Source organism: Papaver somniferum, chromosome 2, assembly GCF_003573695.1.
Source record: "Papaver somniferum cultivar HN1 chromosome 2, ASM357369v1, whole genome shotgun sequence".
In the NCBI taxonomy this organism is placed as follows: domain Eukaryota; kingdom Viridiplantae; phylum Streptophyta; class Magnoliopsida; order Ranunculales; family Papaveraceae; genus Papaver; species Papaver somniferum.
Window position 1 is genome coordinate 137916089 of NC_039359.1, and position 26577 is coordinate 137942665.

The following is a 26577-nucleotide window of genomic DNA, read 5'->3' on the forward strand; positions in this document are numbered from 1 at the left end:
TAAACGTCACACTTCTCGGTTACCTTCATTGTGTAAGCGAGCTCTGCAGTAACAAAATATATTTATTAATAAGGGAAATAAGATAAAAAAATTGTCTGTTATTAGGAAATAATATATATGAGCAATATATCTCATATATAGACTCTCATATATATTATTTCCTAATATCTGTGTTTCAGTAAATAGAAACAGTATTATTATTAGCTATTAAATTTGCGAGTAGGATTGCACCTGAGCAATATATCCGTAGGTTCCTGCAAGCGAAGTCCAATTGGATGAATCTGGCTTTAGAATCCTAGCAGCACCAAAATCAGAAACGAGAGCTTCGTATTCAGTATCCAACAAAACATTGTTGCTAGATATGTCCCTGTGGATTAATGCCGGTATGCAATCATGGTGCATGTAAGCAAGTATATTAGCTACTCCCTTAATGAACCTTATCCTCTTTATCCAATCGAACTCCACTGCTTGTTCCCCATCACTCAAAACACTTTTCAAACTCCCTCTTTCAACGAACTCATAAACTAAAAATGAAATTCCTCGTTCTAAACTAGAACAGAAACCAAAAAGTTTTACAATATTCCTATGTCGAATTTCTGTCAGTGCATGAACTTCGCTTTCGAAAGATTTAAGATCAATTTTTTCTGAACCTTCGTTTGATGAGTGTAGCTTCTTCACAGCAACAACTTGCCCTGTTGATATCTCGGCTTTGTAAACGCTGCCATATCCTCCCACGCCAATGCAATACTTCGCATCAAAATCCTCCGTCGCTTCAATTATATCTTCAAACACCAACTTGCCATCGTAATTCCATATCGAAAATAAATTTGTTCCAGCACTGGTACCTCTAGTTTGTCCCGTTTGCTCGGCATTTCTTATTGATCTTTTCCGAAATTGGAAAAAAATGGCAAGAAATGCGAATAAAAGAAACAAAGAACCAAACACAGGAACCAGGATCATCACCAGAAGATTAGTTTTGGGCTTGTTGGCTTCTTTTCTTCCATTCATGACAGAGGAGTTACATGGTTTTAAAACAGAGTTATTACCACATAGACCCTTGTTATTCTTCAGCGCATCATAAGAAGCATCCTCAAAAGCTTTAATGTTAGGAATAGGACCACTCAATTCATTATATGAAATATTGACTGTAGTCAAGCAAGCTAAACATTTTATCAAATGAAGAAGGAACTGAACCAGAAAGCTTGTTGTGGGACAAATCTAATGTTTCTAGTTTGTCCAATTTTCCAAAATCAGACGGAATCTCTCCTCTAAGTTCATTTCGACTAAGATTCATCATGCTTTGCAACGAAATCAAGTTCTCAATCTGATATGGAATGCTTTCGTTAAAACCGTTACTACTCAAATCCAGGTAAACTAAATTGGAACACTCTCCAAGTTGTTTGGGTATTGGTCCATTAAGCTTGTTATCATGAAAATCGAGGTTTTGCAAGGTGGGTAATATGCCAGCGGTTTAATTGCACAAAGAGATATGAATCGAACCAACAAGATTGTTTCCAGATAGTGAAAAATCAATAAGAAGCCTTAGCCTTCCGATTTCTTGTGGAATGGCACCAGAAAGTTGATTTTGAAACAGATATAAACCGTTTAGATTGCTCAGATTACATATAGAAGTAGGGATTTGACCAACAAGATTATTTTCCGACAGTGAAATGACTTTAAGTTATTTTAGCGTTCCTAATTCTGGAGGAATAGATCCAGAAAGTTGATTAGAATGGAGAACTAGGCCATTTAATTTGCTGAGGTTGAACAAAGAAAAAGGAATTGGACCATTGAGATTATTTCTGCTCAAAGTTAAGCGACTTATAGTAGACACAAGTCTTCCAATATCTCGAGGAATTGGACCAGAAAGTTGATTTTGATAAAGGATTAGTCTATGATTGTTACTGAAGTTACATATAGAAGTAGGAATTGGACCACTGAGATTGTTTCTAGACACTTCAAAGTCATTAAGATACTTTAATCTTCCGATATCTCTAGGAATAGCACCAGAAAGTTGATTTTGAAACAGACATAAACCTTTTAGACTACTCAAGTTACACAAAGAAACAGGAATAAAACCGATAAGATTATTACTATTCAACCCAAATACCCTAAGAAGCTTTAGTTTTCCGATATCTCGAGGAATGATACCAGATAATTGATTACCATTAAAATTTATAGCGCTTAGGTTAGTCAAATTACATAAAGAAGTTGGGATCGCACCCCTGAGATTATTATCGTACAATACCAAAAATTTAAAGATGCTGCTAACCTTCCGATTTCGTGAGGAATGATACCAGAAAGGCTATTTTCGTAAAGTGAGAAAATAGATCAAGTTGGTCAGATTGTATATAGAAGTAGGAATCGGACCAGTAAGATTGTTTGTATAGAACCCTATACCAGTGAGTAAACGCAAATTACCTATTTCCTGAGGGATGGATCCACTAATTTGATTCTCAGAAATGCGTAAAGTTTGCAGATTTGTAAGAAAACAAATTTCTACTGGAATATGTGTGGGACATAAAACTAATAATGTAACCGAGAAGAACATACTTAGCTCAAACCGATGTTGCTGGAGATGCACAGAAAATGTAGAGGCACGTATACGATACGCTGTCCTAAAGGCAATATCGCCTGCTACTCCGCTGAGATGCTATAGCAGTTGGCGAGTCATCTCCAGGATACAACTACTGATAGTACCCCTCAATGTAGCATACAAAGAGAGTACCCTTAGAACTTGGCAGTGTTAGCAAAAGCTAAAAACAAAGAAACTAGAAAACTTATTTTCTGAAAGCAGAGGGAGAACAGAAGAAGAGATGTTTCTCTGTTCTGTATCAAAAGATCTCAAGACTCCTCCCTTAAATAGTGTTTAAGACGTTACAAACGAGAAGAAAAATGCATGCAACAAAACCATGCGTATGACAGAAATACTGGTAATGTTTGGTTAAAAACAGTGTTGCTTTTGTCAGGCTTAGAGAAGTGTGTTGGTTAAAAACAGTGTTGCCAAAACAAATACGTACAGACAATAAAGCCAAGACAAACATGTGCAGACAAGGAAGGCAAGACAAACACGTACAGACAAGAAAGCCAAGACAAACATGTGCAGACAAAGAAGAAGATTCTTCTACATGTGTGCAAAACACGTACCAAAAGTTTTAGCAAAAAGATAAGATCTAATGAACCCACACCCACACCCACACCCGAACACGAACCCGAGCCCGACCCGACCCGACCGACCGGACGGATGGCGGCGGCGTGCGTGCTTCTGTGCGAAGCACCGGGCGTACGGGAAAGGCAACCTTCCCCTAGTCTATGCCTTCCCCCCTCACACAAAAATCTAATGACCCAAGGGCCATGCCCTTTTAGCCAATTCTAAGGTATTTAAGTCTAAAACTCTTTAAATTTAGGTCTATGTGGGACTATTATTTTATCTATTCAAATGAAAAAACAAGTAGTGGGCAATAGGTCTAGAGATCAAAACATAGTCCATGCAAATTTGGTATAACAAAGCCGTTTTTTCTAACAATCCCTCACATGAATGATAAAACATATCGACGAAATTCGAGAAAACATAATACATCAATATTAGGCTAAGGTGTCCCAGAGATTGAACCTTAACTTAGTGAGAGGTTACCGGAACTGCTTGTTGTTACGGTGAACACAATGTCTTGAACCGCCAACAGCAAGTGCAATTCAGAAATAACAACCACACTTTGATGTCTCAAAGAAAAAGAAAGCTGCCAAGCTCTTGCCGTTGTGCCCGTTTTGGTCGTGGGCTAAATCCCGGACTTAATGAATGTCTCTAGAGAAAAAGCTCAAATTCTCATAGGAAACGGCCCCATTTCCAACATCCACATAGGTGAGTCCATTAAGAGTGTCCTGCCACACTCCGCTTTAAGCAAAGTCATGGAACTCATTAAGATCTTGACAGATCATCCTAAAACATGCAGGTAGCACTATCATACGGTTACACCATAGGGAGGGACAAAGATAGTGCTCTCTTGACATCACCAAAAATTAGTTATCTCATTGAACCTTATTCTTGGAGCTCCATTCACAAGGTTGAGTGTCCTTCATGGCGATTTATTCTATGAGCTTGAGTCCCATCCCCTTCGATGTGGATCTAACTGCCTCTCTAGATAACCCTTTCGTCAAAGGATCTGCAATATTCTCTTTAGACCTCACAAAGTCTATAGAGATGATACCAGTAGAGAGTAGTTGTTTCACTGTCTTGTGTCTTCTTTGAAGATGTATAGATTTTCCGTTGTATACACTATTCTTTGCGCATCCAATAGCAGCTTGACTTTCACAGTGGATTGCGATCGAAGACACAGGCTTGGGCCAGAGTGGAATTCCTCCCAGGAAACCTCGTATCCATTCAGCTTCCTCCTCAGCTTTCTCCAAGGCTATAAACTCAGACTCCATGGTGGATCGAGCAATACATGTCTGTTTGGAAGACTTCCATGACACAGACGCACCACCAAGTGTGAAGATGTACCCACTAGTGGATTTGCACTCATCTGAGTCTGATATCCAGTTAACATCATGATGAGTGCTAAAAAGTGCATATTTCTATATCTTTTTCTTGGCAATTAACTCATCTTTTGTGCTCTAATTCTCCATTTTATCCCATATTCTGTATTTTCATTGTTTTCAAGAATAAATACTTTTCTTAATTAATTTTGTATTTTTAGGTTCTAAATAAAGTTTGGATGGAATTACGGAGCGAAAAGAGCAGAAAAATGGTGGAAGCCGAGAGGAATTACGCAAGGAAGCCGCGAGGAATGTTGTGCACAAGACCAAAAGGCTAGAAATGGGCTTAACAAGGAAGAATTGTTCTTAAAGAAGATATGGGCTTGGCATACCCAAGGTCCAAAACCCTTACCCAAACCCATTTCCTATATCCATACCCGTTTCCCTTTCTAGCCGTCAGATTGGATCATCTCAGCATCCTACGGTCGCAGCATTGTCAGTACATCAAAGTCTGAAGCTCCTGTCTAACACTACATCACCTAACCCCATCTTGAGCCGTCAGTTTCGTTGTATCAGGCATCCGACGGTCGATACCAGCCTATTCACTTGTAGCCGTTAGATCTATCTATCATTTCCGCATCCCACGGCTCAGCTTCGCTGGACATCGAATTGGCTACACCCGCTTCACACTGTAACAACCTACACCTATACCCATCGCCAAACACTCCCCTCCTTTTTTCCATCGAACCCATCTTCTTCCTCCCACTCCCCCTGCAACTACTCCACTGCCACCACCAACTCCGTCTGCACCTTCCATACCGCCACCACCTTCATCATATCACTCTAACAACCAACACCCATCACTCTATCTACCTATTACATCAACCTCTCGATCTTTTTCTCTTTGAAACCCTAGTTTTAGGGGTTGATGAAATAGGTTAGGTTAAAGATGAAATTGGAAGCAACAGGAGATGTAGGAGACGCACAAGAGGGATGGGTCGAAATCAAAATCAAATTTCAGAGAGTTGGTATGATTTAATTTCGATTTAGGTGAAACCCTAATTTTTGGGGATTTTGATATTTTTATGTTGCAACTATAAATAGGGATGTGTGGGTGTTGTAGAAGGTATGCCTGGATTAGCCAGAGCATCAATAGGAATAGTTTAGGTTTTATTTTGTAATTTACATTTCCATGAACTGTTAGTTTTAGGGTTTGTCAATCTTTCAGTTCCACAATTTTCAATTCAAATGCACTGTTAAATATTTGTTGTTCAGAAGTCCAACATGTTTTGAATGTGATTGTGTGATTGTTACAATTTTCATTAAGCTCATGTTCATGTTATGTTCTTATGTTAGCATCAGTAGGATAGTTTTATACATTGTTGTCTGACAAACAACATGTTTAAGAACTTCATCATGTTTTAATTCTACTACTAAGGCAGAGATGAAACTCTAGATAAATATAACCCTATTGTATGAGCACTTCTTGTCCATGACAGTTTGATGACAAGCATGTTTTAATTTCCGAAAAGGCTATATGAACTGAATGTAGTATAATCTTAGATTGCTTGTACCTTAGAAAGACAAGTAATGCTAGGGGATTGACATATGATAGCTGAGATTAACGCATCGCTGTGATAGGATAAGACTAGTATATCATCTTAGATAATTATATGCAGCTAGGGGTGGAATTGAAGCCTTAGTTCTCACCTTATCCCTTAGCTTCCATCACTGCCCTTGGCTCACAACCTTGGTTTCTTTGTCTTTGTTTCACTGTTTCTTTGTTCTCTGTCACTGTTATCTCATTGCTTTACTTACTGCCTTGTTAATTTAGATAACTAGATTAAAAACTTCAACTATACACCCTAGTCCCTGTGGAAATGACCCGTTCTTTCACAAGCTACAATCGACACCGTGCACTTGCGGTTAACAAGTAGGCTTCCTCTTGCTCTTATTTTCTGTCCCCTTTCAAAGCCTACCACATCACAGTACCCTTCTAGCACAGCAGGATACTTCCCAAAACTTAAGCAATAGTTTGAAGTTCCTCTCAGGTACCTTAGAACTCTGTAGAGAGCATTACAGTGATCATGCCCAGGGTTGCAAGTGTACCTGCTTAATCTACTCACAGTGTAGGAAATATCAGGTCTTGTACAGTTCATTAAATACATAAGACTGCCAATAACACGAGAATACTCAAGTTGATAAATACCCTCACCCTTGTTCTTTTTCAATTTACAATTGGGATCATAAGGAGTAGTTGCAGGTTTAGCATTTTCATGATTAAATCTCTTAAGAACAGTTTCAACATAATGAGATTGACTAAGGATATATCCATCAGACATCTTTCTGATTTTCATCCCTAAGATTACATCAGCAGGGCCTAAGTCTTTCATGTCAAAGTTTTCGTTAAGCATGCTTTTAGTGGTATTAATACTATCAAGGTTACTACCTAATATGAGCATATCATCAACATATAGGCAAACAATAACATGAGAATCATCCACAGACTTAATGTAAACACATTTATCAGATTCATTAACCTTGAAGTCATTAGATATCATTACATGATTAAATTTTTCATGCCACTGTTTAGGTGCTTCTTTTAAACCATACAAAGATTTTTTCAGTTTGCATACTTTATCTTCATAACCTTTCACAACAAAACCTTCAGGTTGGTCCATATAAATTTCTTCATTCAATTCACCATATAAAAAAGCAGTTTTAACATCCATCTGATGTATATGCAAATCAAAAATAGAAGCAATAGCAATCAGCATCCGGATAGAAGTGATTCTTGTGACCGGTGAATAGTTATCAAAGAAATCTAATCCTTCATGTTGTCTATACCCCTTAGCTACCAACCTAGATTTGTGTTTTTCTATAGTTCCATCTGTTCTAAGTTTCCTTTTGAAGACCCACTTGCAACCTATGGTTTTACTACCAGGAGGTAAGTCTACAAAGTCCCAAGTTTCATTTTGTTGAATGGAATCCCACTCATTATTTTAAGCTTCTTCCCAGAAGGTAGCTTCCGTAGAGGTCATAGCTTCCTTATAAGTTTGGGGTTCAGACTCTACCGTAAGAGTCACAAAATCTGGACCAAAACTTTTCTCGGTTCTGACCCTCTTACTTCTTCTAGGTTCGGTTTCAGCATCTAGAGACGGGGGTTGACTAGTCGAAGGAACATCTGAGAGATCATCGCTGACCCTTTTATGAGGTCCAGACCCTAAAGGGAAAATGTGTTCGAAAAACACTGCATCTCTGGATTCCATTATGGTGTTCTCACCAATTACCATGAACCTATAAGCACTAGTGTGCTCAGGATATCCTAGGAAAACACAATCTACAGTTTTAGGTCCTATTTTGGTTTTCTTGGAACGAGGAGTGGCCACCTTGGACAAACACCCCCACACTTTAAAGTATGCATAGGACGGTTGTCTTCCTTTCCATAACTCATATGGAGTTTTGTCGGATTTCTTAAATGGAACTCGGTTCAAGATATAGCATGCAGAGAGAATTGCTTCCCCCCACAGGTTCGAAGGTAGCCCTGAACTAGCTAACATAGCGTTCACCATATCTATGAGTGTTCGGTTTTTCCTTTCAGCTACTCCATTCGACTCAGGTGAAGAAGGTGCAGTAGTTTCATGAATGATGCCATTAAGTTTGCAGAATTCTCCTATAGGTATCACATACTCACCGCCTCGGTCTGACCTAAGAGTTTTAATAGTAACACCTCTTTGGTTTTCTACTTCAAGTTTATATAATTTGAAAGCGTCTAAGGCTTCATCTTTACTTCTAAGAAGATAAACCTGACAGTATCTTGAGTGATCATCTATAAAAGTGATGTACCATTTTTTACCTCCTCTAGTTGGTGTTGATTTCAAATCTCCCAAATCCGAGTGGATTAATTCTAGGGGAGTTGTACTACGTTCAACCCTTTTGTTGAAGGGTTTTCTAGCATATTTAGATTCAACATAAATTTCACATTTATGACCTCTGTCAAAGTTTATTTTAGGAATGCATCCTAATTTAGCAAGTCTTTCAATGGATTCGAAATTAACATGTCCTAGTCTATCATGCCAAACATGTGAGGAGTCACAAACATAAGCAGAAGAAGATGCATTGTCATTCAAGTTCAAAGAAAGTACACTAAGCTTAATCATGTTTTCAGTGACATATCCCTTTCCTACGAAGTCACCACCTTTAGAGATTACCACTTTGTTAGACTCATCTACAAATTTAAAACCTTTCCCAAGTAAGATGGTTTCTGAGATAAGATTCTTGCATATGTCCAGTAAAATATCCAGAATCATCTACTACGTTTGCCTTATTTTTCTGTTTAGGATCATTTTTGGTCTTTTTAGGTTCCCTACAGTCTTTGGTCATATGACCAGTTTTCCCACAGTTATAGCAGTCGCCTTTGATGGTGTTTTTGGAGACACCACCCTTTGGCTTAAGATGGTTACCTTTGGAGTTACGTTGTTTGTTACGTTTACCATTTTTGCTGGATTCTCCGTGCTTTTTCTTTGACGCAGCATTATCGTCCATGACATGAGCTTTGTTGGACATGTCTTTGCTCAGCATCTGGCTTTTGTCCTTGCAGCACAGAAGTTCCTCCACCTGGATCTTTTTCCCCAGCTCCACCATGGTGATTTCGCGATTCTTGTGTCGCATCCTCCTCTTGTACTCGTTCCATGAGGGTGGTAGCTTTTCAATTACTGCAGATACTTGTAGAGATTCATCAATATGCATTCCTTCAGCAAGAATTTCGTTAATGAGTAGCTGGAGATCGACGAATTGTTCTACAACAGGCTTTTCATCAGTCATCTTATATTCCAGGAACCTAGCTACCAAGAACTTCTTGCTTCCAGCAGCCTCTGCAAGATATTTTTCTTCTAGGGCTTCCCATAAATCAAAAGCAGTAAAATTCTCTTTTGCATTATAAAAGTTGTACAAGGAGTCATCCAGACAGTTAAGAATGTGGTTTTTGCACATGTAATTCTTCCTAGTCCACCTATCGAGTCTATCTTCATAGCCACGATCATGAAGCCTTCTTGAGGGTCTTTCTAAGGCAACTTCATCTAGCCTTTGGTCTTTTAAGAAGAATAACATTTTGGACTGCCATCGTTTAAAGTCTTTGCCACTAAACTTTGGGGGTTTGTCTACATTACTCTTTCCCATGTTGTTACAAAAAATATAGTAAAGAGGATATCGCCTTTAGATTGTTGGACATAGAACTAATAATATAGTAAAGATACTTAGCTCAAACCGATGTTGCTGGAGATGCACAGAAAATGTAGAGGCACGTATACGATACGCTGTCCTAAAGGAAATATCGCCTGCTACTCCGCTGAGATGCTATAGCAGTTGGCGAGTCACCTCCAGGATACAACTACTGATAGTACCCCTCAATGTAGCATACAAAGAGAGTACCCTTAGAACTTGGCAGTGTTAGCAAAAGCTAAAAACAGAGAAACTAGAAAAAAAAAATTTCTAAAAGCAGAGGGAGATCAGAAGAAGAGATGTTTCTCTGTTCTGTATCAAAAGATCTCAAGACTCCTCCCTTAAATAGTGTTTAAGACGTTACAAACGAGAGGAAAAATGCATGCAACAAAACCATGCGTATGACAGAAATACTGGTAATGTTTGGTTAAAAACAGTGTTGCTTTTGTCAGGCTTAGAGCAGTGTGTTGGTTAAAAACAGTGTTGCCAAAACAAATACGTACAGACAAGAAAGCCTGGACAAACATGTGCAGACAAGGAAGGAAAGACAAACACGTACAGACAAGAAATCCAAGACAAACATGTGCAGACAAAGAAGAAGATTCTTCTACATGTGTGTAAAACACGTACCAAAAGTTTTAGCAAAAAGACAAGATCTAATGAACCCACATCCACACCCACACCCGAACCCGAGCCCGATCCCGACCCGACCCGACCGACCGGATGGATAGCGGCGGCGTGCGTGCTTCTGTGCGAAGCACCGCGCATACGGGAAAGGCAACCTCGCCCTAGTATAGGCCTTCCCCCCTCACACAAAAGTCTAATGACCCAAGGGCCATTCCCTTTTAGCCAATTCTATGGTATTTAAGTCTAAAACTCTTTATATTTTAGTCTATGTGGGACTATTGTTTTATCTATTCAAATGAAAAAACAAGTAGTGGGCAATAGGTCTAGAGATCAAAACATAGTCCATGCAAATTTGGTATAACAAAGCCGTTTTTTCTAACAATCCCCCACATGAATGGTAAAACATATCGACGAAATTCGAGAAAACATAATACATCAATATTAGGCTAAGGTGTCCCAGAGATTGAACCTTAACTTAGTGAGAGGTTACCGGAACTGCTTGTTGTTACGGTGAACACAATGTCTTGAACCGCCAACAGTAATTGCAATTCAGAAATAACAACCACACTTTGATGTCTCAAAGAAAAATAAAGCTCCCAAGCTCTTTCCGTTGTGCCCGTTTTGGCCGTGGGCTAAATCCCAGACTTAATGAATGTCTCTAGTGAAAAAGTTCAAATTCTCATAGGAAGCGGCCCCACTTCCAACATCCACATAGGTGAGTCCATTAAGAGTGTCCTGCCACACTCCCCTTTAAGCAAAGTCATGGAACTCATTAAGATCTTGACAGATCATCCTAAAACATGCAGATAGCACTATCATACGGTTACACCATAGGGAGGGACAAAGATAGTTCTCTCTTGACATCACCAAAAATTAGTTATCTCATTGAACCTTATTCTTGGAGCTCCATTCACAAGGTTGAGTGTCCTTCATGGCGATTTATTCTATGAGCTTGAGTCTCATCCCCTTCGATGTGGATCTAACTGCCTCTCTAGATAACCCTTTCGTCAAAGGATCTGCAATATTCTCTTTAGACCTCACAAAGTCTATAGAGATGATACCAGTAGAGAGTAGTTGTTTCACTGTCTTGTGTCTTCTTTGAAGATGTATAGATTTTCTGTTGTATACACTATTCTTTGCGCATCCAATAGCATCTTGACTGCCACAGTGGATTGCGATCGAAGACACGGGCTTGGGCCAGAGTGGAATTCCTCCCAGGAAACCTCGTATCCATTCATCTTCCTCCTCAGCTTTCTCCAAGGCTATAAACTCAGACTCCATGGTGGATCGAGCAATACATGTCTGTTTGGAAGACTTCCATGACACAGATGCACCACCAAGTGTGAAGATGTACCCACTAGTGGATTTGCACTCATCTGAGTCTGATATCCAGTTAGCATCACAGTACCATTCTAGCACAGCAGGATACTTCCCAAAACTTAACCAATAGTTTGAAGTTCCTCTCAGGTACCTTAGAACTCTGTAGAGAGCATTCCAGTGATCCTGCCCAGGGTTGAAAGTGTACCTTCTTAATCTACTCACAGTTTAGGCAATATCAGGTCTTGTACAGTTCATTAAATACATAAGACTGCCAATAACACGAGAATACTCAAGTTGATAAATACCCTCACCCTTGTTCTTTTTCAATTTACAATTGGGACCATAAGGAGTAGTTGCAGGTTTAGCATTTTCATGATTAAATCTCTTAAGAACAGTTTCAACATAATGAGATTGACAAAGGCTATATCCATCAGACATCTTTCTGATTTTCATCCCTAAGATTACATCAGCAGGGCCTAAGTCTTTCATATCAAAGTTTTCGTTAAGCATGCTTTTAGTGGTATTAATACTATCAAGGTTACTACCTAATATGAGCATATCATCAACATATAGGCAAACAATAACATGAGAATCATCCACAGATTTAATGTAAACACATTTATCAGGTTCATTAACCTTGAAGCCATTAGATATCATTACATGATTAAATTTTTCATGCCACTGTTTAGGTGCTTGTTTTAAACCATACAAAGATTTTTTCAGTTTGCATACTTTATCTTCATAACCTTTCACAACAAAACCTTCAGGTTGGTCCATATAAATTTCTTCATTCAATTCACCATATAAAAAATCAGTTTTAACATCCATCTGATGTATATGCAAATCAAAAATAGAAGCAATAGCAATCAGCATCCGGATATAAGTGATCCTTGTGACCGGTGAATAGGTATCAAAGAAATCTAATCCTTCCTGTTGTCTATACCCCTTAGCTACCAACCTAGCTTTGTGTTTTTCTATAGTTCCATCTGTTCTAAGTTTCCTTTTGAAGACCCACTTGCAACCTATGGTTTTACTACCAGGAGGTAAGTCTACAAGGTCCCAAGTTTCATTTTGTTGAATGGAATCCCACTCATTATTTGAAGCTTCTTCCCAGATGGGAGCTTCCGTAGAGGTCATAGCTTCCTTATAAGTTTGGGGTTCAGACTCTACCGTAAGAGTCAAAAAATATGGACCAAAACTTTTCTCGGTTCTGACCCTCTTACTTATTCTAGGTTCGGTTTCAGCATCTAGAGACGGGGGTTGACTAATCGAAGGAACATCTGAGAGATCATCGCGGACCCTTTTATGAGGTCCGGACCCTAAAGGGAAAATGTGTTCGAAAAACACTGCATCTCTGGATTCCATTATGGTGTTCTCACCAATTACCATGAACCTATAAGCACTAGTGTGCTCAGGATATCCTAGGAAAACACAATCTACAGTTTTAGGTCCTATTTTGGTTTTCTTGGAACGAGGAGTGGCCACCTTGGCCAAACACCCCCACACTTTAAAGTATGCATAGGACGGTTGTCTTCCTTTCCATAACTCATATGGAGTTTTGTCGGATTTCTTAAATGGAACTCGGTTCCAGATATAGCATGTAGAGAGAATTGCTTCCCCCCACAGGTTCGAAGGTAGCCCTGAACTAGATAACATAGCGTTCACCATATCTATGAGTGTTCGGTTTTTCCTTTCAGCTACTCCATTCGACTCAGTTGAAGAAGGTGCAGTAGTTTCATGAATGATGTCATTAAGTTTGCAGAATTATCCTATAGGTATCACATACTGACCGCCTCGGTCTGACCTAAGAGTTTTAATAGTAACACCTCTTTGGTTTTCTACTTCAAGTTTATATAATTTGAAAGCGTCTAAGGCTTCATCTTTACTTCTAAGAAGATAAACCTGACAGTATCTTGAGTGATCATCTATAAAAGTGATGTACCATTTTTTACCTCCTCTAGTTGGTGTTGATTTCAAATCTCCCAAATCCGAGTGGATTAATTCTAGGGGAGTTGTACTACGTTCAACCCTTTTGTTGAAGGGTTTTCTAGCATATTTAGATTCAACACAAATTTCACATTTATGACCTCTGTCAAAGTTTATTTTAGGAATGCATCCTAATTTAGCAAGTCTTTCAATGGATTTGAAATTAACATGTCCTAGTCTATCATGCCAAACATGTGAGGAGTCACAAACATAAGCAGAAGAAGATGCATTGTCATTCAAGTTCAAAAAAAGTACACTAAGCTTAATCATGTTTTCAGTGACATATCCTTTTCCTACGAAGTCACCACCTTTAGAGATTACAACTTTGTTAGACTTAGCTACAAATTTAAAACCTTTCCCAAGTAAGATGGTATCTGAGATAAGATTCTTGCATATGTCCAGTAAAATAACCAGAATCATCTACTACGTTTGCCTTATTTTTCAGTTTAGGATCATTTTTGGTCTTTTTAGGTGCCCTACAGTCTTTGGCCATATGACCAGTTTTCCCACAGTTATAGCTGTCGCCTTTGATGGTGTTTTTGGAGACACAACCCATTGGCTTAAGATGGTTACCTTTGGAGTTACGTTGTTTGTTACGTTTACCATTTTTGCTGGATTCTCCGTGCTTTTTCTTTGACGCAGCATTATCGTCCAGGACATGAGCTTTGTTGGACATGTCTTTGCTCAGCATCAGGCTTTTGTCCTTGCAGCACAGAAGTTCCTCCACCTGGATCTTTTTCCCCTGCTCCACCATGGTGATTTCGCGATTCTTGTGTCGCAGCCTCCTCTTGTACTCGTTCCATGAGGGTGGTAGCTTTTCAATTACTGCAGATACTTGTAGAGATTCATCAATATGCATTCCTTCAGCAAGAATTTCGTTGATGAGTAGCTGGAGTTCGACGAATTGTTCTATAACAGGCTTTTCATCAGTCATCTTATATTCCAGGAACCTAGCTACTAAGAACTTCTTGCTTCCAGCAGCCTCTGCAAGATATTTTTCTTCTAGGGCTTCCCATAAATCAAAAGCAGTAAAATTCTCTTTTGCATTATAAAAGTTGTACAAGGAGTCATCCAGACAGTTAAGAATGTGGTTTTTGCACATGTAATTCTTCCTAGTCCACCTATCGAGTCTATCTTCATAGCCACGATCATGAAGCCTTCTTGAGGGTCTTTCTAAGGCAACTTCATCTGGCCTTTGGTCTTTTAAGAAGAATAACATTTTGGACTGCCATCGTTTAAAGTCTTTGCCACTAAACTTTGGGGGTTTGTCTACAGTACTCTTTCCCATGTTGTTACAAAAAATATAGTAAAGAGGATATCGCCTTTAGATTGTTGGACATAGAACTAATAATATAGTAAATATACTTAGCTCAAACCGATGTTGCTGGAGATGCACAGAAAATGTAGAGGCACGTATACGATACGCTGTCCTAAAGGAAATATCGCCTGCTACTCCGCTGAGATGCTATAGCAGTTGGCGAGTCACCTCTAGGATACAACTACTGATAGTACCCCTCAATGTAGCATACAAAGAGAGTACCCTTAGAACTTGGCAGTGTTAGCAAAAGCTAAAAACAAAGAAACTAGAAAACTTTTTTTCTGAAAGCATAGGGAGAGAAGAAGAAGAGATGTTTCTCTGTTCTGTATCAAAAGATCTCAAGACTCCTCCCTTAAATAGTGTTTAAGACGTTACAAACGAGAGGAAAAATGCATGCAACAAAACCATGCGTATGACAGAAATACTGGTAATGTTTGGTTAAAAACAGTGTTGCTTTTGTCAGGCTTAGAGCAGTGTGTTGGTTAAAAACAGTGTTGCCAAAACAAATACGTACAGACAAGAAAGCCAAGACAAACATGTGCAGACAAGGAAGGCAAGAAAAACACGTACAGACAAGAAAGCCAAGACAAACATGTGCATACAAAGAATAAGATTCTTCTACATGTTTGTAAAACACGTACCAAAAGTTTTAGCAAAAAGATAAGAGCTAATGAACCCACACCCACACCCACACCCGAACCCGAGCCCGAGCCCGACCCGACCGACCGGACGGACGGCGGTGGCGTGCGTGCTTCTGTGCGAAGCACCGCGCGTACGGGAAAGGCAACCTTACCCTAGTCTAGGCCTTCCCCCCTCACACAAAAGTCTAATGACCCAAGGGCCATGCCCTTTAAGCCAATTCTATGGTATTTAAGTCTAAAACTCTTTAGATTTTAGTCTATGTGGGACTATTGTTTTATCTATTCAAATGAAAAAACAAGTAGTGGGCAATAGGTCTAGAGATCAAAAAAAAGTCCATGCAAATTTGGTATAACAAAGCCGTTTTTTCTAACAATCCCCCACATGAATGGTAAAACATATCGACGAAATTCGAGAAAACATAATACATCAATATTAGGCTAAGGTGTCCCAGAGATTGAACCTTAACTTAGTGAGAGGTTACTGGAACTGCTTGTTGTTACGGTGAACACAATGTCTTGAACCTCCAACAGTAAGTGCAATTCAGAAATAACAACCACACTTTGATGTCTCAAAGAAAAAGAAAGCTGCCAAGCTCTTGTCGTTGTGCCCGTTTTGGCCGTGGGCTAAATCCCGGACTTAATGAATGTCTCTAGAGAAAAAGCTCAAATTCTCATAGGAAGCGGCCCCACTTCCAACATCCACATAGGTGAGTCCATTAAGAGTGTCCTGCCACACTCCGCTTTAAGCAAAGTCATGGAACTCATTAAGATCTTGACAGATCATCCTAAAACATGCAGGTAGCACTATCATACGGTTACACCATAGGGATGGACAAAGATAGTGCTCTCTTGACATCACCAAAAATTAGTTATCTCATTGAACCTTATTCTTGGAGCTCCATTCACAAGGTTGAGTGTCCTTCATGGCGATTTATTCTATGAGCTTGAGTCCCATCCCCTTCGATGTGGATCTAACTACCTCTCTAGATAACCCTTTCGTCAAAGGATATGCAATATTCTCTTTAGACCTCACAAAGTCTATAGAGATGATACCAGTAGAGAGTAGTTGTTTCACTGTCTTTTGTCTTCTTTGAAGATGTATAGATTTTCCGTTGTATACACTATTCTTTGCGCATCCAATAGCAGCTTGACTGTCACAGTGGATTGCGATCGAAGACACAGGCTTGGGCCAGAGTGGAATTCCTCCCAGGAAACCTCGTATCCATTCAGGTTCCTCCCCAGCTTTCTCCAAGGCTATAAACTCAGACTCCATGGTGGATCGAGCAATACATGTCTGTTTGGAAGACTTCCATGACACAGACGCACCACCAAGTGTGAAGATGTACCCACTAGTGGATTTGCACTCATCTGAGTCTGATATGCAGTTAGCATCACAGTACCCTTATAGCACAACAGGATACTTCCCAAAACTTAAGCAATAGTTTGAAGTTCCTCTCAGGTACCTTAGAACTCTGTAGAGAGCATTCCAGTGATCCTGCCCAGGGTTGCAAGTGTACCTGCTTAATCTACTCACAGTGTAGGCAATATCAGGTCTTGTACAGTTCATTAAATACATAAGACTGCCAATAACACGAGAATACTCAAGTTGATAAATACCCTCACCCTTGTTCTTTTTCAATTTACAATTGGGATCATAAGGAGTAGTTGCAGGTTTAGCATTTTCATGATTAAATATCTTAAGAACAGTTTCAACATAATGAGATTGACTAAGGATATATCCATCAGACATCTTTCTGATTTTCATCCCTAAGATTACATCAGCAGGGCCTAAGTCATTCATGTCAAAGTTTTCGTTAAGCATGCTTTTAGTGGTATTAATACTATCAAGGTTACTACCTAATATGATCATATCATAAACATATAGGCAAACAATAACATGAGAATCATCCACAGATTTAATGTAAACACATTTATCAGATTCATTAACCTTGAAGCCATTAGATATCATTACATGATTAAATTTTTCATGCCACTGTTTAGGTGCTTGTTTTAAACCATACAAATATTTTTTCAGTTTGCATACTTTATCTTCATAACCTTTCACAACAAAACCTTCAGGTTGGTCCATATAAATTTCTTCATTCAATTCACCATATAAAAAAGCAGTTTTAACATTCATCTGATGTATATGCAAATCAAAAATAGAAGAAATAGCAATCAGCATCCGTATAGAAGTGATTCTTGTGACCGGTGAATAGGTATCAAAGAAATCTAATCCTTCCTGTTGTCTATACCCCTTAGATACCAACCTAGCTTTGTGTTTTTCTATAGTTCCATCTGTTCTAAGTTTCCTTTTGAAGACCCACTTGCAACCTATGGTTTTACTACCAGGAGGTAAGTCTACAAGGTCCCAAGTTTCATTTTGTTGAATGGAATCCCACTCATTATTTGAAGCTTCTTCCCAGAAGGTAGCTTCCGTAGAGGTCATAGCTTCCTTATAAGTTTGGGGTTCAGACTCTACCGTAAGAGTCACAAAATCTGGACCAAAACTTTTCTCGGTTCTGACCCTCTTACTTCTTCTAGGTTCGGTTTCAGCATCTAGAGACGGGGGTTGACTAGTCGAAGGAACATCTGAGAGATCATCGCGGACCCTTTTATGAGGTCCAGACCCTAAAGGGAAAATGTGTTCGAAAAACACTACATCTCTGGATTCCATTATGGTGTTCTCACCAATTACCATGAACTTATAAGCACTAGTGTCCTCAAGATATCCTAGAAAACACAATCTACAGTTTTAGGTCCTATTTTGGTTTTCTTGGAACGAGGAGTGGCCACCTTGGCCAAACACCCCCACACTTTAAAGTATGCATAGTACGGTTGTCTTCCTTTCCATAACTCATATGGAGTTTTGTCGGATTTCTTAAATGGAACTCGGTTCAAGATATAGCATGCAGAGAGAATTGCTTCCCCCCACAGGTTCGAAGGTAGCCCTGAACTAGCTAACATAGCGTTCACCATATCTATGAGTGTTCGTTTTTTCCTTTCAGCTACTCCATTCGACTCAGGTGAAGAAGGCGCATTAGTTTCATGAATGATGCCATTAAGTTTGCAGAATTCTCCTATAGGTATCACATACTCACCACCTCGGTCTGACCTAAGAGTTTTAATAGTAACACCTCTTTGGTTTTCTACTTCAAGTTTATATAATTTGAAAGCGTCTAAGGCTTCATCTTTACTTCTAAGAAGATAAACCTGACAGTATCTTGAGTGATCATCTATAAAAGTGATGTACCATTTTTTACCTCCTCTAGTTGGTGTTGATTTCAAATCTCCCAAATCCGAGTGGATTAATTCTAGGGGAGTTGTACTACGTTCGACCCTTTTGTTGAAGGTTTTTCTAGCATATTTAGATTCAACACAAATTTCACATTTATGACCTCTGTCAAAGTTTATTTTAGGAATGCATCCTAATTTAGCAAGTCTTTCAATGGATTTGAAATTAACATGTCCTAGTCTATCATGCCAAACATGTGAGGAGTCACAAACATAAGCAGAAGAAGATGCATTGTCATTCAAGTTCAAAGAAAGTACACTAAGCTTAATCATGTTTTCAGTGACATATCCTTTTCCTACGAAGTCACCACCTTTAGAGATTACAACTTTGTTAGACTCAGCTACAAATTTAAAACCTTTCCCATGTAAGATGGTTTCTGAGATAAGATTCTTGCATATGTCCAGTAAAATATCCAGAATCATCTACTACGTTTGCCTTATTTTTCTGTTTAGGATCATTTTTGGTCTTTTTAGGTGCCCTACAGTCTTTGGCCATATGACCAGTTTTCCCACAGTTATAGCTGTCGCCTTTGATGGTGTTTTTGGAGACACCACCCTTTGGCTTAAGATGGTTACCTTTGGAGTTACGTTGTTTGTTACGTTTACCATTTTTGCTGGATTCTCCGTGCTTTTTCTTTGACGCAGCATTATCGTCCAGGACATGAGATTTGTTGGACATGTCTTTGCTCAGCATCTGGCTTTTGTCCTTGCAGCACAAAAGTTCCTCCACCTGGATCTTTTTCCCCAGCTCCACCATGGTGATTTCGCGATTCTTGTGTCGCAGCCTCCTCTTGTACTCGTTCCATGAGGGTGGTAGCTTTTCAATTACTGCAGATACTTTTAGAGATTCATCAATATGCATTCCTTTAGCAAGAATTTTGTTGATGAGTAGCTGGAGTTCGACGAATTGTTCTACAACAGGCTTTTCATCAGTCATCTTATATTCCAGGAACCTAGCTACCAAGAAATTCTTGCTTCCAGCAGCCTCTGCAAGATATTTTTCTTCTAGGGCTTCCCATAAATCAAAAGCAGTAAAATTCTCTTTTGCTTATAAAAGTCGTACAAGGAGTCATCCAGACAGTTAAGAATGTGGTTTTTTCACATGTAATTCTTCCTAGTCCACCTATCCAGTCTATCTTCATAGCCATGGTCATGAATCCTTCTTGAGGGTCTTTCTAAGGAAACTTCATCTAGCCTTTGGTCTTTTAAGAAGAATAACATTTTGGACTTCCATCGTTTAAAGTCTTTGCCACTAAACTTTGGGGGTTTGTCTACAGTACTCTTTCCCATGTTGTTAAAAAAAATATAGTAAAGAGGATATTTCCTTTAGATTGTTGGACATAGAACTCATAATATAGTAAAGATACTTAGCTCAAACCGATGTTGCTGGAGATGCACAGAAAATGTAGAGGCACGTATACGATACGCTGTCCTAAAGGCAATATCGCCTTCTACTCCGCCGAGATGCTATAGCAGTTGGCGAGTCACCTCCAGGATACAACTACTGATAGTACCCCTCAATGTAGCATACAAAGAGAGTACCCTTAGAACTTGGCAGTATTAGCAAAAGCTAAAACAGAGAAACAAGAAAACATATTTTCTGAAAGCAGAGGGAGAGCAGAAGAAGAGATGATTCTCTGTTCTGTATCAAAAGAGATCAAGACTCCTCCCTTAAATAGTGTTTAAGACGTTACAAACGAGAGGAAAAATGCATGCAACAAAACCATGCGTATGACAGAAATACTGGTAATGTTTGGTTAAAAACAGTGTTGCTTTTTTCAGGCTCAGAGCAGTGTGTTGGTTAAAAACAGTGTTGCCAAAACAAATACGTATAGACAAGAAATCCAGGACAAACATGTGCAGACAAGGAAGGCAAGACAAACACGTACAGACAAGAAAGCCAATACAAACATGTGGAGACAGTAAAGCCAAGACAAACACGTACCAAAAGTTTTAGCAAAAAGATAAGATCTAATGAACCCACACCCACACCCGAACCCGAGCCCGAGCCCGACCCGACCCGCCCGCCCGACCGGACGGACGGCGGCGGCGTGCGTGCTTCTGTGCGAAGCACCGCGCGTACGGGAAAGGAAACCTTGCCCTAGTCTAGGCCTTCCCCCCTCACACAAAAGTCTAATGACCCAAGGGCCATGCCCTTTTAGCCAATTCTATGGTATTTAAGTCTAAAACTCTTTAGATTTTAGTCCATGTGGGACTATTGTTTTATCTATTCAAATGAAAAAACAAGTAGTGGGCAATAGGTCTAGAGATCAAAACATAGTCCATGCAAATTTGGTATAACAAAGCCGTTTTTTCTAACAATCCCCCACATGAATGATTAAACATATCGACGAAATTCGAGAAAACATAATACATCAATATTAGGCTAAGGTGTCCCAGAGATTGAACCTTAACTTAGTGAGAGGTTACTGGAACTGCTTGTTGTTACGGTGAACACAATGTCTTGAACCGCCAACAGTAAGTGCAATTCAGAAATAACAACCACACTTTGATGTCTCAAAGAAAAAGAAAGCTGCCAAGCTCTTGCCGTTGTGCCCGTTTTGGCCGTGGGCTAAATCCCGGACTTAATGAATGTCTCTAGAGAAAAAGCTCAAATTCTCATAGGAAGCGGCCCCACTTCCAACATCCACATAGGAGAGTCCATTAAGAGTGTCCTGCCACACTCCGCTTTAAGCAAAGTTATGGAACTCATTAAGATCTTGACAGATCATCCTAAAACATGCAGGTAGCACTATCATACGGTTACACCATAGGGAGGGACAAAGATAGTGCTCTCTTGACATCACCAAAAATTAGTTATCTCATTGAACCTTATTCTTGGAGCTCCATTCACAAGGTTGAGTGTCCTTCATGGAGATTTATTCTATGAGCTTGAGTCCCATCCCCTTCGATGTGGATATAACTACCTCTCTAGATAACCCTTTCGTCAAAGGATCTGCAATATTCTCTTTAGACCTCACAAAGTCTATAGAGATGATACCAGTAGAGAGTACCCCTAAATGTAGCATACAAAGAGAGTACCCTTAGAACTTGGCAGTGTTAGCAAAATCTAAAAACAGAGAAACTAGAAAACTTATTTTCTGAAAGCATAGGGAGAGCAGAAGAGGAGATGTTTCTCTGTTCTGTATCAAAAGAGCTCAAGACTCCTAACTTAAATAGTGTGTAAGACGTTACAAACGAGAGGAAAAATGCATGCAACAAAACCATGCGTATGACAGAAATACTGGTAATGTTTGGTTCAAAACAGTGTTGCTTTTGTCAGGCTTAGAGCAGTGTGTTGGTTAAAAACAGTGTTGCCAAAACAAATACGTACAGACAAGAAAGCCAGGGCAAACATGTGCAGACAAGGAAGGAAAGACAAACACGTACAGACAAGAAATCCAAGACAAACATGTGTGTAAAACACGTACCAAAAGTTTTAGCAAAAAGATAAGATCTAATGCACCCACACCCACACCCACACCCGAACCCGAGCCCAACCCGACCGACCGACCGGACGGACGGCGGCGGCGTGCGTGCTTCTGTGCGAAGCACCGCGCGTACGGGAAAGGCAACCTTTCCCTAGTCTAGGCCTTCCCCCCTCACACAAAAGTCTAATGACCCAAGGGCCATGCCCTTTTAGCCAATTCTATGGTATTTAAGTCTAAAACTCTTTAGATTTTAGTGTATGTGGGACTATTGTTTTATGTATTCAAATGAAAAAACAAGTAGTGGGCAATAGGTCTAGAGATCAATACATAGTCCATGCAAATTTGGTATAACAAAGCCGTTTTTTCTAACAATCCCCCACATGAATGATGAAACATATCGACGAAATTCGAGAAAACATAATACATCAATATTAGGCTAAGATGTCCCAGAGATTGAACCTTAACTTAGTGAGAGGTTACCGGAACTGCTTGTTGTTACGGTGAACACAATGTCTTGAACCGCCAACAGTAAGTGCAATTCAGAAATAACAACCACACCTTGATGTCTCAAAGAAAAAGAATGCTGCCAAGCTCTTGCCGTTGTTCCCGTTTTGGCCGTGGGCTAAATCCCGGACTTAATGAATGTCTCTAGAGAAAAAACTCAAATTCTCATAGGAAGCGTTCCCCTTCCAACATCCACATAGGTGAGTCCATTAAGAGTGTCCTGCCACACTCCGCTTTAAGCAAAGTCATGGAACTCATTAAGATCTTGACAGATCATCCTAAAACATGCAGGTAGCACTATCATACGGTTACACCATAGGGAGGGACAAAGATAGTGCTCTCTTGACATCACCAAAAATTATTTATCTCATTGAACCTTATTCTTGGAGCTCCATTCACAAGGTTGAGTGTCCTTCATTGCGATTTATTCTATGAGCTTGAGTCCCATCCCCTTCGATGTGGATCTAACTACCTCTCTAGATAACCCTTTCGTCAAAGGTTCTGCAATATTCTCTTTAGACCTCACAAAGTCTATAGAGATGATACCAGTAGAGAGTACCCCTCAATGTAGCATACAAAGAGAGTACCCTTAGAACTTGGCAGTGTTAGCAAAAGCTAAAAACAGAGAAACTAGAAAACTTATTTTCTGAAAGCAGAGGGAGAGAAGAAGAAGAGATGTTTCTCTGTTCTGTATCAAAAGAGCTCAAGACTCCTCCCTTAAATAGTGTTTAAGACGTTACAAACGAGAGAAAAAATGCATGCAACAAAACCATGCGTACGACAGAAATACTGGTAATGTTTGGTTAAAAACAGTGTTGCTTTTGTCAGGCTTAGAGCAGTGTGTTGGTTAAAAACAGTGTTGCCAAAACAAATACGTACAGACAAGAAAGCCAGGACAAACATGTGCAGAAAAGGAAGGCAAGACAAACACGTACAGACAAGAAATCCAAGACAAACATGTGCAGACAAATAAGAAGATTCTTCTACATGTGTGTAAAACACGTACCAAAAGTTTTAGCAAAAAGATAAGATCTAATGCACCCACACCCACACCCACACCCGAACCCGAGCCCAAGCCCAAGCCCGACCGTCCGGACGGACGGCGGCGGCGTGCGTGCTTCTGTGCGAAGCACCACGCGTACGGGAAAGGCAACCTTGCCCTAGTCTAGGCCTTCCCCCCTCACACAAAAGTATAATTACCCAAGGGCCATGCCCTTTTAGCCAATTCTATAGTATTTAAGTCTAAAACTCTTTATATTTTAGTCTATGTTGGACTATTGTTTTATCTATTCAAATGAAAAAACAAGTAGTGGGCAATAGCTCTAGAGATCAAAACATAGTCCATGCAAATTTGGTATAACAAAGCCGTTTTTCTAACAATCCCCCACATGAATGATAAAACATATCGACGAAATTCGAGAAAACATAATACATCAACATTAGGCTAAGGTGTCCCAGAGATTGAACCTTAACTTAGTGAGAGGTTACCGGAACTTCTTGTTGTTACGGTGAACACAATGTCTTGAACCGCCAACAGTAAGTGCAATTTAGAAATAACAACCACACTTTGATGTCTCAAAGAAAAACAAAGCTGCCAAGCTCTTGCCGTTGTGCCCGTTTTGGCCGTGGTCTAAATCCCGGACTTAATGAATGTCTCTAGAGAAAAAGCTCAAATTCTCATAGGAAGCGGCCCCACTTCCACCATCCACATAGGTGAGTCCATTAAGAGTGTCCTGCCACACTCCGCTTTAAGCAAAGTCATGGAACTCATTAAGATCTTGACAGATCATCCTAAAACATGCAGGTAGCACTATCATACGGTTACACCATAGGGAGGGACAAAGATAATGCTCTCTTGACATCACCAAATATTAGTTATCTCATTGAACCTTATTCTTGGAGCTCCATTCACAAGGTTGAGTGTCCTTCATGGAGATTTATTCTATGAGCTTGAGTCCCATCCCCTTCGATGTGGATTTAACTACCTCTCTAGATAACCCTTTCGTCAAAGGATTTGCAATATTCTCTTTATACCTCACAAAGTCTATAGAGATGATACCAGTAGAGAGTACCCCTCAATGTAGCATACAAAGAGAGTACCCTTAGAGCTTGGCAGTGTTAGCAAAAGCTAAAAACATAGAAACTAGAAAACTTATTTTCTGAAAGCAGAGGGAGAGCAGAAGAAGAGATGTTTCTCTGTTCTGTATCAAAAGAGCTCAAGACTCCTCCCTTAAATAGTCTTTAAGACGTTACAAACGAGAGGGAAAATGTATGTAACAAAACCATGCGTATGACAGAAATACTGGCAATGTTTGGTTAAAAACAGTGTTGCTTTTGTCAGGCTTAGAGCAGTGTGTTGGTTAAAAACAGTGTTGCCTAAACAAATACGTACAAACAAGAAAGCCAGGACAAACACATGCAGACAAGAAAGCCACACCCGACCGACCGACCGGACGGCGGCGGCGTGTACGGGAAAAGAAACCTTGCCCTAGTCTAGGCCTTCCCCCCTCACACAAAAGTCTAATGACCCAAGGGCCATGCCCTTTTAGCCAATTCTATGGTATTTAAGTCTAAAACTCTTTAGATTTTAGTCTATGTGGGACTATTGTTTTATCTATTCAAATGAAAAAACAAGTAGTGGACAATAGGTCTAGAGATCAAAACATAGTCCATGCAAATTTGGTATAACAAAGCCGTTTTTTCTAACAATATGACCGGTAAAATAATTCATGGAAAGATTAAGTTCAGTCAGTTTTGAAAGATTACCAATTTGAGAGGGAATGTGCCCAGAGAGAGTATTGTTGCTCAAATCAAGACTAACGAAGTTGGCGAATGATGAAAAGTTGAAACTATCAAGCGCACCTTGTAATCGTAAACCTGATAAACTTAGTTTCGTGACACTTCCCTTGTGGTTACAAGTGATCCCATACCACTTGCATGGACTAGAAGTAGAACCTCTCTTCCAAGAATCGAGTGGAGATTGGGTTCGACTAACAAGGTTTGATTTCCATGTTAGAAGAGATTCTACTTCCACTGCTATTTGTGACTGTTCTTCGTAAGTTAAAGATGAAGAATTGAAAGCAAAAACATCACCATTGTGAAATAAAAGTAACAGTAATGCCAACATAGCTACCAACGACATTTTTTTGAGTTTCTTGATTTTCAAAGAACTGTTTCAGTTTTCACGATGAAGTTAATGTTCGAAGGAGGTTCACTATTTATAATGACACTGTTATGTTATTGGAAGACTTAATTTGGAGTCAACTTTATATCCCGGAAGATAAGGAAAAGGAAGATTTCGTAACCTCAGACTCAGAGGTTAATCTTTATGGCTTTGCTAGTTTTCTGCTCGTTGCATGCATAGGCAGACCATTTTCGTCAAAAAGCAAGGTATTCTTCTATGACCAAAAACCAACCTCTGGAAAATCATCTAGATAGCCCTGGGCCATTTTTCGAGCACGGCCCTTCAAAGACTCGGGATAATAAGTACGTGATAAAAGTATCAAACAAAAACAATTTGGATTTCCGACGAGGACTTAGTTATGAACGCGCAATTAGGAATACTAAAACTTATTGGAGATATAGGAAAAAGATAAAAATGGGATTTAAATAGTAAATCAGAGTCACCCTTTATCCATGTATTTTAACTAATTTCTAATCTACTCTTCACTAATCAGGTTTAGTGTTAATCAATATTAGTTAAGTTATTAGATTTTTTGATAAATGATTAGTATAAATCATAATCACTTCCCTTGGGTGAGAG

The 26577-nt window shown here is 39.5% G+C and overlaps 1 protein-coding gene across 1 annotated transcript; it reads right to left on the reverse strand.

The window, feature by feature from the left end:
- Nucleotides 1–207: 207 nt before the first annotated feature.
- On the reverse strand, nt 208–25956 carry LOC113352045 (MDIS1-interacting receptor like kinase 2-like). The gene is made up of 3 exons (XM_026595925.1): nt 25745–25956; nt 1915–2225; nt 208–1160 (listed from the first exon to the last, which is right to left on the reverse strand). The coding sequence occupies exons 1-3, from the start codon at nt 25954–25956 to the stop codon at nt 208–210; spliced, it is 1476 nt and encodes a 491-aa protein (XP_026451710.1).
- Between the last annotated feature and the right edge of the window lie 621 nt (nt 25957–26577).

Excerpts from the sequence above, each read along its gene's own strand:
- LOC113352045 (XM_026595925.1), bottom strand. The coding sequence starts at position 25,956 with ATGTCGTTGGTAGCTATGTTGGCATTACTGTTACTTTTATTTCACAAT. Across the intron at positions 2,226-25,744 it reads ACTTCTAGTCCATGCAAGTG|GGGTGCGATCCCAACTTCTT; the intron begins GTATGGGATCAC and ends TAATAATCTCAG. Across the intron at positions 1,161-1,914 it reads TCCAATTCCTACTTCTATAT|CTTGCTTGACTACAGTCAAT; the intron begins GTAACTTCAGTA and ends TAAAATGTTTAG.